The 12,300-nt window shown below is 47.9% G+C and overlaps 6 protein-coding genes across 6 annotated transcripts in view; 2 read left to right on the forward strand and 4 right to left on the reverse strand.

Moving 5' to 3' along the window:
* FOXG_04733 (uncharacterized protein) overlaps window positions 1-469 on the forward strand; it is a gene marked incomplete at both ends in the record, with an annotated part of 2,723 nt that extends 2,254 nt beyond the window's left edge. The window contains one exon of the mRNA XM_018382769.1: window positions 412-469. Coding sequence (XP_018239554.1) covers window positions 412-469 — 58 coding nt within the window. The remainder of the gene's footprint in view (window positions 1-411) is intronic.
* Window positions 470-1,594: 1,125 nt separating this feature from the next.
* Window positions 1,595-3,169, reverse strand: FOXG_04734 (uncharacterized protein; the record flags this gene model as incomplete). Its single annotated transcript, XM_018382770.1, has 3 exons — window positions 1,595-2,011; window positions 2,071-2,429; window positions 3,118-3,169. 3 exons carry the CDS (start codon window positions 3,167-3,169, stop codon window positions 1,595-1,597), a joined length of 828 nt encoding a protein of 275 aa, XP_018239555.1.
* A 767-nt stretch (window positions 3,170-3,936) lies between these two features.
* On the forward strand, window positions 3,937-5,574 carry FOXG_18894 (uncharacterized protein; the record flags this gene model as incomplete). The annotated part of the gene is made up of 5 exons (XM_018399036.1): window positions 3,937-4,168; window positions 4,247-4,572; window positions 4,631-4,724; window positions 4,785-4,906; window positions 5,059-5,574. The coding sequence occupies 5 exons, from the start codon at window positions 3,937-3,939 to the stop codon at window positions 5,572-5,574; spliced, it is 1,290 nt and encodes a 429-aa protein (XP_018239556.1).
* A 2,244-nt stretch (window positions 5,575-7,818) lies between these two features.
* Window positions 7,819-9,875, reverse strand: FOXG_04737 (uncharacterized protein; the record flags this gene model as incomplete). The annotated part of the gene is made up of 6 exons (XM_018382771.1): window positions 7,819-8,025; window positions 8,078-8,719; window positions 8,774-8,864; window positions 8,930-9,040; window positions 9,096-9,207; window positions 9,272-9,875. 6 exons carry the CDS (start codon window positions 9,873-9,875, stop codon window positions 7,819-7,821), a joined length of 1,767 nt encoding a protein of 588 aa, XP_018239557.1.
* Window positions 9,876-10,751: 876 nt separating this feature from the next.
* FOXG_04738 (uncharacterized protein) lies at window positions 10,752-11,711 on the reverse strand (the record flags this gene model as incomplete). Its single annotated transcript, XM_018382772.1, has 1 exon — window positions 10,752-11,711. The coding sequence occupies one exon, from the start codon at window positions 11,709-11,711 to the stop codon at window positions 10,752-10,754; it is 960 nt and encodes a 319-aa protein (XP_018239558.1).
* Window positions 11,712-12,102: 391 nt separating this feature from the next.
* The window catches only part of FOXG_04739 (uncharacterized protein), a gene marked incomplete at both ends in the record, with an annotated part of 2,214 nt that continues 2,016 nt past the window's right edge, over window positions 12,103-12,300 (reverse strand). The window contains one exon of the mRNA XM_018382773.1: window positions 12,103-12,123. Within this exon, the coding sequence (XP_018239559.1) occupies window positions 12,103-12,123 (21 nt within the window). The remainder of the gene's footprint in view (window positions 12,124-12,300) is intronic.

Genomic DNA, 12,300 nt, shown 5'->3' on the forward strand with positions numbered 1-12,300 from the left:
GCTCTCGCCTCGTGCCTCTTACGGTTCGCTGCTGCTCCTGTAGTCTGAGGGCGTCTCGTTTTCAAAGCATATTCATCCAAGCCATGCAAGTAGCTCCTTCATGCTCGTGCGCATGCTCCCGTCAAAAGTTAGTCTGTCTTCCGTTAAGTCCTGTAGCGACTGCGGATCTGCTGAGCCCCCTATTACGTAGCAGCTGGTAACATAGCTTTTCGTTGCCCAAATACGCATACAGCCGGAGAAGCATTGCTGACGTCTTGTTCTGTTACTCGCCGTTCGTATATGGCATATATATGTTGAGTATATAGCACAGTCCTCATATAACAGGAGCTGAAGGCTCATTTGCTGTAGTTATTCTATAAAGGTTCGTATAGTTCGAGGTACGCCTTCCATGTCTTAAGAAACCTGCTCTAGGTATGCACTGGCCGTCAAGAGGGCAGGAGGAAGACCATCGGAACTTGCCCAGAAATAGACTGACCAACTTTGGCTATAGGCGACCGAGTCGTCACGATGATGGTACCATAGAAACTGTCCAGGAGAAACGGACGAATCTCAAAAGCCTTCGAGTCTAGACGACTCATCTGCTCTGTAACTTCGGCCGGTCGGATTCGTCGTATCGCCTTGCATAGTCAAAGAGCGACGATTGGCCACCTTGACGGCAAGACTGAGAGAATGGTAGGCCTCGAGATAAGGCTTAAACGTCTGTAGCTGGGGTATATTCTCGCGTACACGGATCCATTTGGTGGCGTCTTGTTAAACCGCCAGCGGGGATCGGTACTTTCAGATACTCACTGAGTATCACACAGTCACATGCAGCTATCATGCAATCACATGCAAAACACATTCACAGTCTGTGTGGCACTGGATAATTTAGACACGAAACCTCGGGAAACTCTGGAAAGTTTCAAAGCGTGACTTAATAATGATGGCTGCTTTATTAAGCTCTTAAGGTCTTGTTTTCAGGATATTTATGAAGAACGTAAAGGGCCAGTTTCGAATATGGTTGCATGGTTAAATTGGGAGGTGATATCGTTTACTTTTATTACGAACCTTTTCGTTTAAGTCTTAAATATCCTGCCCGCTCTAGATTCCTTCGCAACCTGACTCGTTGCACTATGTCGCGCTGCTGTAATAGCATTTCATCAAAGAGTCACCAGGACTTTTTCATCCACACATATTCATCTAGGATCCATTAATAAAGTTCCCGGCCGTATGCAAAGTGACGTTATTAATATCAATACTTGCAGATGTTTTGGTGTAACTTTATGCAGTCACATTTGAATTTGATTGATGACTTGGAAGAAAACACGAAAACTTTAATCAGCTCCTGACCCCGTTGTGTAACGGAACTCAATATTAGCAATTTGGAGGACGGCCTGTGGTGCTGCCTCTCACTGATCACGACACAAAAGCCGTTCAAGTAACTCTATGGAGGTTTCGGCCGGTCGCTATTACGTAGTTGCCTACCAGGACTAGGCACAAATCCCTTGAGTATTGGCTGCCACGCTTTATAAACTATCGAAGTGTCTCTGGAGAGGGTCTAGGTAACAGGGCTGACAAAACTGCGACCCAAGGAGGGTTAAGGGATAGCAGCACATTAGGAATTTAGCTGACAGGGAAGGTTTGTGCTGGACGGCGCAACGAAGCTGTTCAGGCCCGCCAAAGTGCGGTACTCCGGCTCCTGGGCCATGATATCTTCCCTCCAGTTGGACAGCCCTGCGAGGAAGTCTCTGAGGGGCAGTTTGGGGACATCCTGGCCTTGGAAAAGCTTTTGGAAGAGGTCCTGCGAACATTTCTCGTCTTTGACGCTAACATTTGAATGCCAGCGATAGATGAGATTGAACTCAACGGAGACCTGGTTGCCGCTGCTCACGGGGAAATCGACCTTGTCGAAAACTTGGGAGAAGGACTCTCGCGGGTCCAGGACCCAGCTGGAGTCGGGAGCATAGTTCAAATTGAGGATTGTCCTTGTGTAGTCTGAGAGGTAATATTGACGTAGAGGCCGCATGTGACACTGATAATTTTGTCAGCAAAGCACTAATTTAACCTTAACCGTAAGTAGATCTAGAATACGCACAGTCTTGCGGTGTTAAAGAGGTCTTTGTCAATCTTTCTCTCTGCAGCTTCCCTGCTCAAGCGTAGATTCGGACCGAACCTTCCGCTCCCGTTAATTCGCTCCAGTTCTCCTGCCACATAGTTATGGAACCGATTAAATGTGATCAGCAACCCGCAGAAGCCAGGCGGAAACCCCAAAAGACGGTGCTCAGAGAAGGTGTCAGGCTTGAGCATACCTCCTTTCATATTGCGAACAGCTTCCTGTTCTTGGACGTTGTTGCCGTACAAAGGAGATAAGTCAAGGTACGAGGAAGTGGATGAAATGCTAAAATCCGGGTTAGCAACCGTTTCGGTGTCGTCACTGGTACGGAAGAAATCTAAATGTCGGTCAGTTTAACCTCAGGTGCGATACTGGCCCAAAAAAAGGGTAAGCAAAAAGGAGCCTAATCGTAAATGATAATGGTAGCCAAGTAGAAGACCATACTCGAGATCTTGCTCAGTTGTTCTTTGGGCGGCCCCCGACTGTAGTCAATATTGTACCGAAAGGCTGAGGAACAAATCGGCCTCCGGTTGGGTTCAAAGTACCACGACTTCACTGTACCTAGTCTTCTCCGGTCCAGCTTGTGTCTGTTTTCATTATCACCTACTGCTGAGCCTTTCTATGGCAAGAGGCATCCGGCAGTGAGTTCCGTACTATTACGCTGGACGTGAATGTTGAGTCAAGAACTGCCAAGATGAGGAATGGCTTTGTTGCATGGAGCCGGTAGTAGTGGCGGTCCTTGGTCCCAGGCAGCCTGTGGTGGGGAACCAATTGTCAACAACCCAGCTCAGCTTCTGATCCGACTCCCAACCTTCAGCTAGTTGCCGTGTAGGTCCTTGCCTCGGAAAGTTCGCTGTTGACGTGTCATGCCGTTGAAACGCCGTACGAGTGATAGCTTGCCGACCATATCATAAATACGGGAAGTCCCGTGCACCCCATCTCAAGCCTGCGGCAACAGGTAGGAACCTCATGGATTCAGCTGCGAAAGCGGTGTGTGCACATTGTGCGCGGCTCAGCGCCCCTACCTAGGAGTGCAGCGGCACGATACGCTCGGTCCCTGGTTAGGAGGACGCTCATCTTTGTTTCTCAGCCACAATTCTTACTATCTATGCTATACTGTACTAATCTGGCTAAAATGAATTGCATGTGACCCGACAAAATAGGGTGCGGACCTTCCCACATGATAGCCAACCTTAGCAGCTTGGAAATCCCCGAGCCCTACCGGGATCCGGCTCATGGCCCCGCCCAGGGCTACACATCGAGGGCAGAGGGTCGGTCGCAAACTCATCATTATATCTATGCAGACCGTCCACTCTACAGGGCTAGACGTAAGTTTCCATGCTTTTTGTCAAGATACGACAAGATACAAGTACCTCAGATGGCAACTATTTTTAGTAACCTCGTTTAACTACAGTAGGTAACTTTAAGAAACTTTTACTAAAATATTATGAGCATGATGTGTTTATCAATGTACATTAACAACTAGACTCTCGAAAATTTATCACATTTTAGAATTTTCAAAAGCATCCGTTAAGAGGAAAGTCCACTGTTGGATTCGAACTTTGCCGATTATCAAAGTTTGGCAAGGTATCACCACCTTTTCCGCAAACCTTTTAACTTGGCTACTTGAATTGTGACACCTAGCTCCAATACACTTAAATTACAGGGTCACCTAGATTCTTTAATTCAAGGCCACATTTGACAGCCAACGTATTCCATTACCGGTACCTCAAGACCTGCATCGGCAAGACCAACATAGTTCAGAGATTCCTTAGAACAACCCGGCCTCACAAACTAGTAGTTTCTCCTCCCCTTTATTTTCCAACGGTCCAACCTACTACACCATGCCGGAAGAAACGCCCAAGTTGGCAAGCTATAAGCGTATCATCCTGTGCTCAGGCGGCACATGGCTTGCGTCTGATACGGGCGACAAGTCCACCCCTTCGAACGTCGCCAAGTTGGCTCGAGCGGTTGCGAACAATGGCCCTGATGCTAAAGGCAATATCGTCAAGCAGATCGTGTCATACCATTCCGGCCTTGGAAGCGGAGACCTTCCATTTCAGAAAGCCATCTACGGTGAGTTGCTGAGACTAAATCTTCCTCTTCGCTTTCTCTCGAACAGCTTTACTGACATTCTGCTACTGCATTTCACAGGCGGCTTCGGCTGGGGTCTCGATATCGAGGTGTCTCAAATCTATGACTTCATCTCTAATAACTACGAGCCTGGCGATGAGCTGTTCTTCTTTGGCTTCTCGCGTGGGGCTTTCACCGTGCGCTCGGTCGCTGGCCTGGTCTGCGACGTCGGCGTCCTTTCAGCTGTGCACATGTCCCGCTTCACGGAGATGTGGGAAGCCTACCGAGCGAATACTAGCGGTGAGCCCTTTAGGAATTCAGCGTGGTATCTGAATAATAAGGAAGACCTGGGTCTCACGGATGTCAGGGTCAAGGTGGTTGGCGTGTGGGACACCGTTGGAGCTCTGGTACGTGATGCAGGACGTGATGGATGCTGCTTCCGTTTAACTGACCTTGCATGGCTAGGGAATCCCAGAATGGCCCGTTGTGGGTTGGGCAACAAAAGCTGGCCTCCCAATCAACATGCGGTACGCATTCCACAATACGAAGGTATCAAAAAGTCAGTATTATCGCAAGTGTTCCTCGTAGAACGGCCAGGCCTAAATGACGACTCCTTCAGATCTAGACTATGCTTTTCAAGCCCTCGCTATTGACGAGAAACGACTAACCTTCCCTCCTACCCTCTGGCACAAGACTGCTGACGGTCCTGCGGAAGATCTGCAGCAATGCTGGTTTCCCGGCGTCCACGGCAACATCGGCGGCCAAAGAGACGATTTGCATGCCTCGGCTGACTTTGAGGAGATCGGTCACAACACATTTGCGTGGATGGCAAGTTCCTTCCCATCCTACTGCCTCAGTTACGATCCTAACCCACTGACTTCCTCATGCTTCAGGTGGACAATCTCTCTAACATGCTCACGTTTGAGGATGCCGCGATCAAGATTCTGATCAAGGAGCATCACCGGGCGCTCAATTCGATCAATGTTACCAGCGGCTGGGGCTGTGGACCGATCGTCGACAATTTCTCTGGGCTGCAAGGCCTCTTCTTCTGGCTTCTTGGGAAGAAAGACCGCGCACCGGGCAGTTATCCTCGGGACCCAGGTGACGGCACTAGTGGCGCCACGAACGAGTATTTTCACCCTATCACCCGAATCCGCAAGGAGATCCTTGGCTACAACCCAGTGCCATTGCAGGGATATTCCATCGAGAGACCCCATGGCAGTGCGGGGTGGAAGTGGGTGAAGAGCGGCGTCCAGTCGATACCCGAGTACGTGATGCACCCGGAGAAGAAGATGAGCGTCGCGTACGAAGAGAATGGGAGGGTGAGGTATCGAGTCGAGTCGAGTTTATCGAGATTGCTGTGCCCGGAGAACATCCTGTTGGATCTGGATAGAGACAATGGGATATAAACTGATAAGTAGGGTCGTGGGCTGAGTGATCATGAGACATTAGCACCTGAGTGAACGAAGAGTTCAACGGTAGCAGAGAGCCAGTGTATGCGTGGTCAACCAAGCCCCAAAGGTTTCAGGTTCTCCAAACACAACGTATTATCATGTTAAAGCCCTCCGTCCTATAAGGCTTTTCTTATATTGCGGAAAATTATCTAGCTAACAGGCATGCCATCGAAATAGGGGACTTATCATGGTGCTCTTTCGTTTCCACTAGCATGATGGTGCATTGATCTGTTGAGATGTGTACTCCAACTGTATCGCGTTCTTGGTAATTGAGATACTATTCTCCTTTCCGACTCCCGTCCTATGCCTAACCAAACCCTAGAGCGACAGCCCAGCTTTGAGCGCTCATATGGGGGGTGAAAAGTCCACATACAGAGATGGTACGGTCTCCGGATGCAAAACACAGTTCCATCGGCAGAACTTACTAACTGGAAAGATCGAGGAGCAGAGTAGCATGTGAAAAGGTCATGATTTTATGGCTATGACAGAACCCATCAGCGAGTACGGACATACTGACTCGTTAAAGAACCTGAGTGAGGAATATCGGTTGGATAAGTCACATTCTACGACTCTCGCCTTCGGTCAGAATCGATATAACCAGATTTAATGTCTCATTGCTAAAGCATTATTTAATGGTGACTCAACTATGACAAACTACAGCTGGGATAAGCGGACTTCAAGCTTAAATTCCAGGCTATCCATGACGATTCTTGTACCTCGTCTTTAATGACAAATGCAGCCGGTGGGATGACTCATTATTGAAGGTATGGTGAGCAGGCGCGGCCTCGTGGAGAGAAGTGCTAGAACCATCTGGATTAAAATAGAGACCTTAAGGATCCATCCGTCTTATGTGGTGATACAAATGAGAGTCCTACATAGAACAGATTTCCGGTCATGCAAAGTCTACAATGCGGTGGTGTCTCGCATCAACGTCAGTCCCTGGCAACCCACTTCAGCACTTGAGGGAAACTCTAATATTGCGTCATGCCACCCCTCTTGTATAAGCCGTCTTTGTAGTGTGGGCGTAACTTTCCTGTCACCTGTATTCCTGTAAGCTTTCGCATATGCCAGTACCCTGTTGCACATGTACTTAACCTGGTCTTAAGAAATATTAAGGATTATGGCATGATAAACAAGGTTTAGCATGTGAATAAGTGAATTATTTCTAGAGGTTGCGCTGTGGAATTGTGCTATAATGGTGATGACCATGTGAAGGTCTTAAGATTTCGAGATCCGCTAATTTCACATGAACGGGGTAGCGGGTTACTGTGAGATGAATATAAACGCAATTGAAGGGCGCAAGGTTCATGAAAAACGCTTAAGGTAGCTTTTAGTGAGAAAAAGATGTATCACTCCCTGTTACTGTGTTCCTGCACCCGCATAAGAGCAATTAACTAGCAGGTGTAGCCCCCTTACGAGACTTACCTTGCCACAAGTCGCTCTACTCGAATAAAACTAGAACCTACGGTGCCGGATGAGTTACAGCTCAACTTAATAATGAATTGATCATCTCCATAACCTTCTCAGCCACCGGATTATGTGTAGTCTATGTAGAGTATTAATAAAGGAGATTTTATAATATATAATTTAAAATTATAATAATATGTATTACTTTATTTTATTTTATTAGTATTATTATCTTTAAGTTCATAAGTTAGCTTTTAAAGATTTATGTAAATATTTTTAAAATTTAATTTAATTTACATATTTCTTCCCCCTTAAAAGGTAAAGTATTATTAAGTTAATATTATTATAATTACCTGTCTTAGTTTTAGCCTAGACCTAGCTATATGTAAGCCAGACAGCAAGGCTTCCTTTTTAGCTAGCCCTAATCTTCTTCCTGCAACCTGCTTTCAAGGCCACTCTTGGATTGACCCCTGCCGCATACCACGCTCTAACCGTCTAACACGCTTCCACAATAAGTCATTGAATCCGAATTTTGATAAACGCATTCCAGGGAGAACCGATGGAGGCCAAATTTTACTGAAGAGATCGGTCTTGTTCTTTGTAGTCGATGAATATGAAATGATACTGGTTGAACTATTTCGATCAAGAAGAAAAAGTTTAGTTTCTCTGTGCCCCATGCTTCGCGACCGCTTCAATGTCACTGAGTGCAAAAAGTACAATGAAAAAACCTCTCGTTCAAGCCCAGTCCTATAACTAACTTCGCTCTGACAGAGCCGACATAACGCAAGCAGGCTAATCAGTGTCAATGCCGTTGGGATATCCCTTGGCCTCCTCATGAACCGGAAATGGCCAGCGACCCGGGTATTTGGTGACCACTGGCTTGCCCCAAACTTCGTCGTATGGCTTCGGAGCCCCAGTAGAGAATTTTGCAAGCAGTTCAGGTGTCGCTCCGCTGTAGTCAACCAGCGGCTTTCGTACGCTTCTATCCCACGCATTGACCTAGTTTCACACATTAGGATGGGCGAAGATTACAAGGATCTCAATAACTTACCCAGTTACCATGCGCTGCCACGTGAAGTCTCAGTGGCATCTCCACCAGGCAAACAGGTCCCGCAGTGATGTTCTGTGCGTCCAGGATGATCAGGTAGGTGATCTCGCGCCTCTTGTCTCTCGCAACACACACCAGATGACCATCACCCTCGGGTGCGTCTTTGCTCCTGGGAACGAAGCAAGGCTCATGGACCATGACGGTGTCACCGCCTTGCCACACCTTAGACACGCCAGTGTGAGTGTCCACGTGCACTATACCGTCCCACAAGCCGCTACCCCAGATGACGCCCCAAGTGTGCCTGTAGGGCTTGCCGACATACCTGTCGTCGATGCGGGCCATCTCACCATTTACGTGGCTGAGGACCTGTGGCAGATCAAGTTTATTCGATTTTGCTTTGGGATCGATGGTGAATCGAACAAGCTTCCCAACCATCCTATTGGGATTTGAGGGCCCGAGCTCAGGGTGAGCGTCTACGAACGACGATAACCCATCGCCATCGGTGAAGAAAAGGTCAAAGTAGAATTTGCCATTCTCCTCGAAGTGGTTGGAGAAATGCACCCATCCGTGGTTCTTGGGGCCGTAAAACCATTTGATGTCCTCGGGTTTGGGGTCTCGTCTTGGTAAAAGTCCAAAGGTCAAAGGCTGCTACTCGTCAGTGCAAGTGACTCGGGACGGATGATGAGGAAGGATACGCACCAGAAATCTATTGAAGCGAAACTGGGACTCCCCAGAATTTCTCATAAAATCAACATGTGTCTCGTATGGAAGCAACCCGAACAGAATCCAACTAGATTCACATCTCCGTTAGTCACACGATGTGGGGAACATAGAGGAGAGAAGTGGTGGCCTTACTTGTCGGAGAAGGCGAAATCGTGTGACCATCCGACAAACGGAGTCTTGACCCAGCATTCCTCTTGTTTCACTCCGTCCTTGTCGAATAGATAGTAAACAAGGTCGTTTGAACTTAGGACAGGCCAATTAGCGATCTCAAACATAAGGGAGATATACAACTACTCACCCAATTCCTGAGGCCTCCATTCCAAATCCAAGCAGCTCGCCCGTGGAATAGTCCACCTTTGGATGAGACGTAAATGACATGGAGTTCAACTGGCCGTCAAAGTCGGTCAATCCTATATGGCCCATTAGCATCGCACAAACAGAAAGTATCCGATATAGTCAAGGCAAGTCACGCACCAAATGTCTCCAGTGTATCAGGATCCATGAGGATGGGAGGGCTATCATCTTTGGGGATGAGCAGCTTTTCCCTAAAGAAATGAACGTGCACGTTGCCCGGAGATTGAACTTCATCCTTCACCCTCGGATCGCCAGAGAAGATATTTCGATAGCTTCCAAAGAGAGGTTCCCGAGCGATGCGTTCAAACACGAAGCGTGGCGTGCGCACATACTTCTGCTTAAAGTCGACAACGCCATTGGAGATGCGCCACGCGTCAACGGCTCCATCGCCATTGATCCAGATGTCTCTGGGGTTGTTGGGGTCTACCTTGTTGCGGCGAGCCCAGATCTGGTCGCACACGATACGGTAGAATGTTCCGTCGATCTCCGAGGGCATCGTACCATGTACCACGCAGGATGCAAGTTCAGCGTCAAAGCGACCTGGTATATCGATGCCCGTAGAGAAGCCTGGGAGAGACTGCTCGAACTGGAACTTCTCGGCGAGGCCGAGGTTGCCCTTTCTGGACTCGATAGTTGCCGTGTCTTCGGAATGGTAGAGCTTGAGCTCGCCGATGTCTTTCAGCTCGTGCATGAGCGACTGCTGGACTTCTTTGTTGGTTGCCATTTTTGAGTTAATGACTAGTAATGAAGTTGGAATATGGTGATGTGCAGTGGAATGTCCTTGTCAATTCGATGAAGAGGCATGGCGATGCCATCTTTTATCGGCTTTAGACAATCGATTTGCTGTAATGGACACATAACTTGATCCTTTCTTTCCTTGGTGGCATCAATGAGTGGCCTTGATCGCTTCGATCGCACCAATGGCTACGATGGCTACAGGAACTACCTGGCTTTAGTGGCTCCAGTGGCTACGGTGGCTCCAGTGGATCCAGCAGCGGCATGGCGTATTAGCTCGGCTGACGTTCGACACTAGTCCTGTTTCTGGTGGCCATGTTTAGGTATCTCAATTTAGCTTCATGACAAAGTGAAGAGAACACAGCCACCAGACACACTACCCCATGGGGCAGGCGGGTCAAGATTAGAATACACTTCTTGCGATACCTGTGCATGTCGGAAAGCACTGTCAAACTGTCACCCTACTGGCTGTTTTCGACTTCAGTTACAGGAACCAACCGTACGCATTTGCGAATGATGTGAGCCACTCTAGAAGAAACGGCCCAAAGCTCTTTGCCTAGTGTGTTGGTTGCAACACGAGCAGACCATGGTAGAGTCAAGGTTTCTCAAGAGCAGGGGATGATGAACAGTCATTTCCAACGCAATTTTCGATCTGATAATTCTTGCTCTTTCTATCTGGCAACTTTTTATCTTTGACGATTGCAATATGTTGTCGCAATAACAACAATCGTGAAATTCCTGTGCCAGAAGCATCACGACCGTATTAGGATATGCATCGATCTTTAAATTGTAAATAAGGGACATCTTGATGAGCAGTGTGTATGCTTAAAGCGTAAGGGACACAGTGTTCCCACATTTGTCTGATCTAATTTGCTGATCCTTCAATCTCCCCTCTCATCCATTCCACGAGATCGTTCCCCCACGATTCCTCCCTTGCAATATCTGTACCCAACGCAAGGAAAGGACTAATGTGATTATGGCCTCCCCATGTCGAAACAACAAGACCCGGTGCTGGGGAAGAAGTTCTCTTGTTCCTCCATGTGGATATGAAACATCGCACGGGGGAGAGGATCTCATCCTCGGGATCCAATGAGACACTTCCTACGTGTATCTGAACCTTGCCTCTCTCCAAAGGCTCCCAGACCGAGTCATCTGCCAGATACATCAAGCCATACGGGCATTTCTGAGCCAGACCGTCACCGTAGTATGAATGCAGTACGTCCGCGCGATCTGGCGCAGCTTTGGAAAAGTCAAAGGGCACAGACAGCAGAGTCACACCTCTGAGACGTACACCATCACCTATCGTAACCTTATTCAGAGTGCTTTGAAACGCAGGGTAGAAGAGGAAGGTCGACCAGTGGATACCGCCGGCAGAGTTTCCCAGTCCGAAGAGATCTCTTTTCTGTCCCTGGAAGTGCTCTGTGATCCACTCGATCGCTGCTGCAATGTCCTCCCCTCCCGATGGGAACTTGGCATCGTGGGTGTTGACAAGTCGATAGTTGATTACTACCGCTGTGAAACCACGAGATGCGAAGAAGTAGCCAGCGTTGGAGTAGACCAGATCTCCGGGGATGGGGAGATTCTTGTCTCCCGCAACAAGACCGCCACCATGTGCCCAAAGGATCACCGGGGAGTTGGCTGAGTTTTCCTTTGGCTTATAAAGATCGAGGTTTTGTCTAGGATGTTGGCCGTATTGATGGGTCTCTCTCTCTTTGGAGACGGAATGTATCGCGGGAGCGTTCTGCTGAAGCAGTTCTGTATAGATTTGCATAGTCGGCGAAAGCACGTCTTTGATATCAGTGCCCAGGGCAGGTAGACGATCCATGATGATGATGAAGATATGTCAATAGGTGGATGATGCTCAGTGAGGAAGAGAATCTTGATGGAACACGGATGGTCGTGGAATTGGGAGGCTAATATGCACCTACACAGCAAGAAATGGGAAATTAGTCATCGGCTATCGACACGCAAGCTATGCCACCCTATGCCACTCAATACTCGGATCATCTCCGCCGCGCTCTACAGCCGCCTCTTGGATACTGCCACCCTATGCTCATTGCGGAGCCAACGCAGGTTCAGCAGGGGACAGGGAGTGGCTATAATTGGCCGCGCGTACATACATTCCGTATTGAATCCCTAGACAGTATGCCATGCTGCATGCCCTACATCTCTGGACCGGTAAATTGTGCACTGATTATGTGCTGATAAAGACTTCATTAATTAATAGACTCATAAATCTAGAATGAAAATAGTAATATCTTATACAATTCTAGAGTTAGTACTTAATATCTGCTAAAGCATAAACTTCCTTTATAGTAACTATCTACTGTATGTTCACTTATCATATGGCCTGAAAGGAGTACCTTCAACTTCAGCTTTGATCTGCAGTGCCAAGAAACGTGAAAAGAACCGAA

Source organism: Fusarium oxysporum, chromosome 7 (assembly GCF_000149955.1).
Source record: "Fusarium oxysporum f. sp. lycopersici 4287 chromosome 7, whole genome shotgun sequence".
NCBI lineage: Eukaryota > Fungi > Ascomycota > Sordariomycetes > Hypocreales > Nectriaceae > Fusarium > Fusarium oxysporum.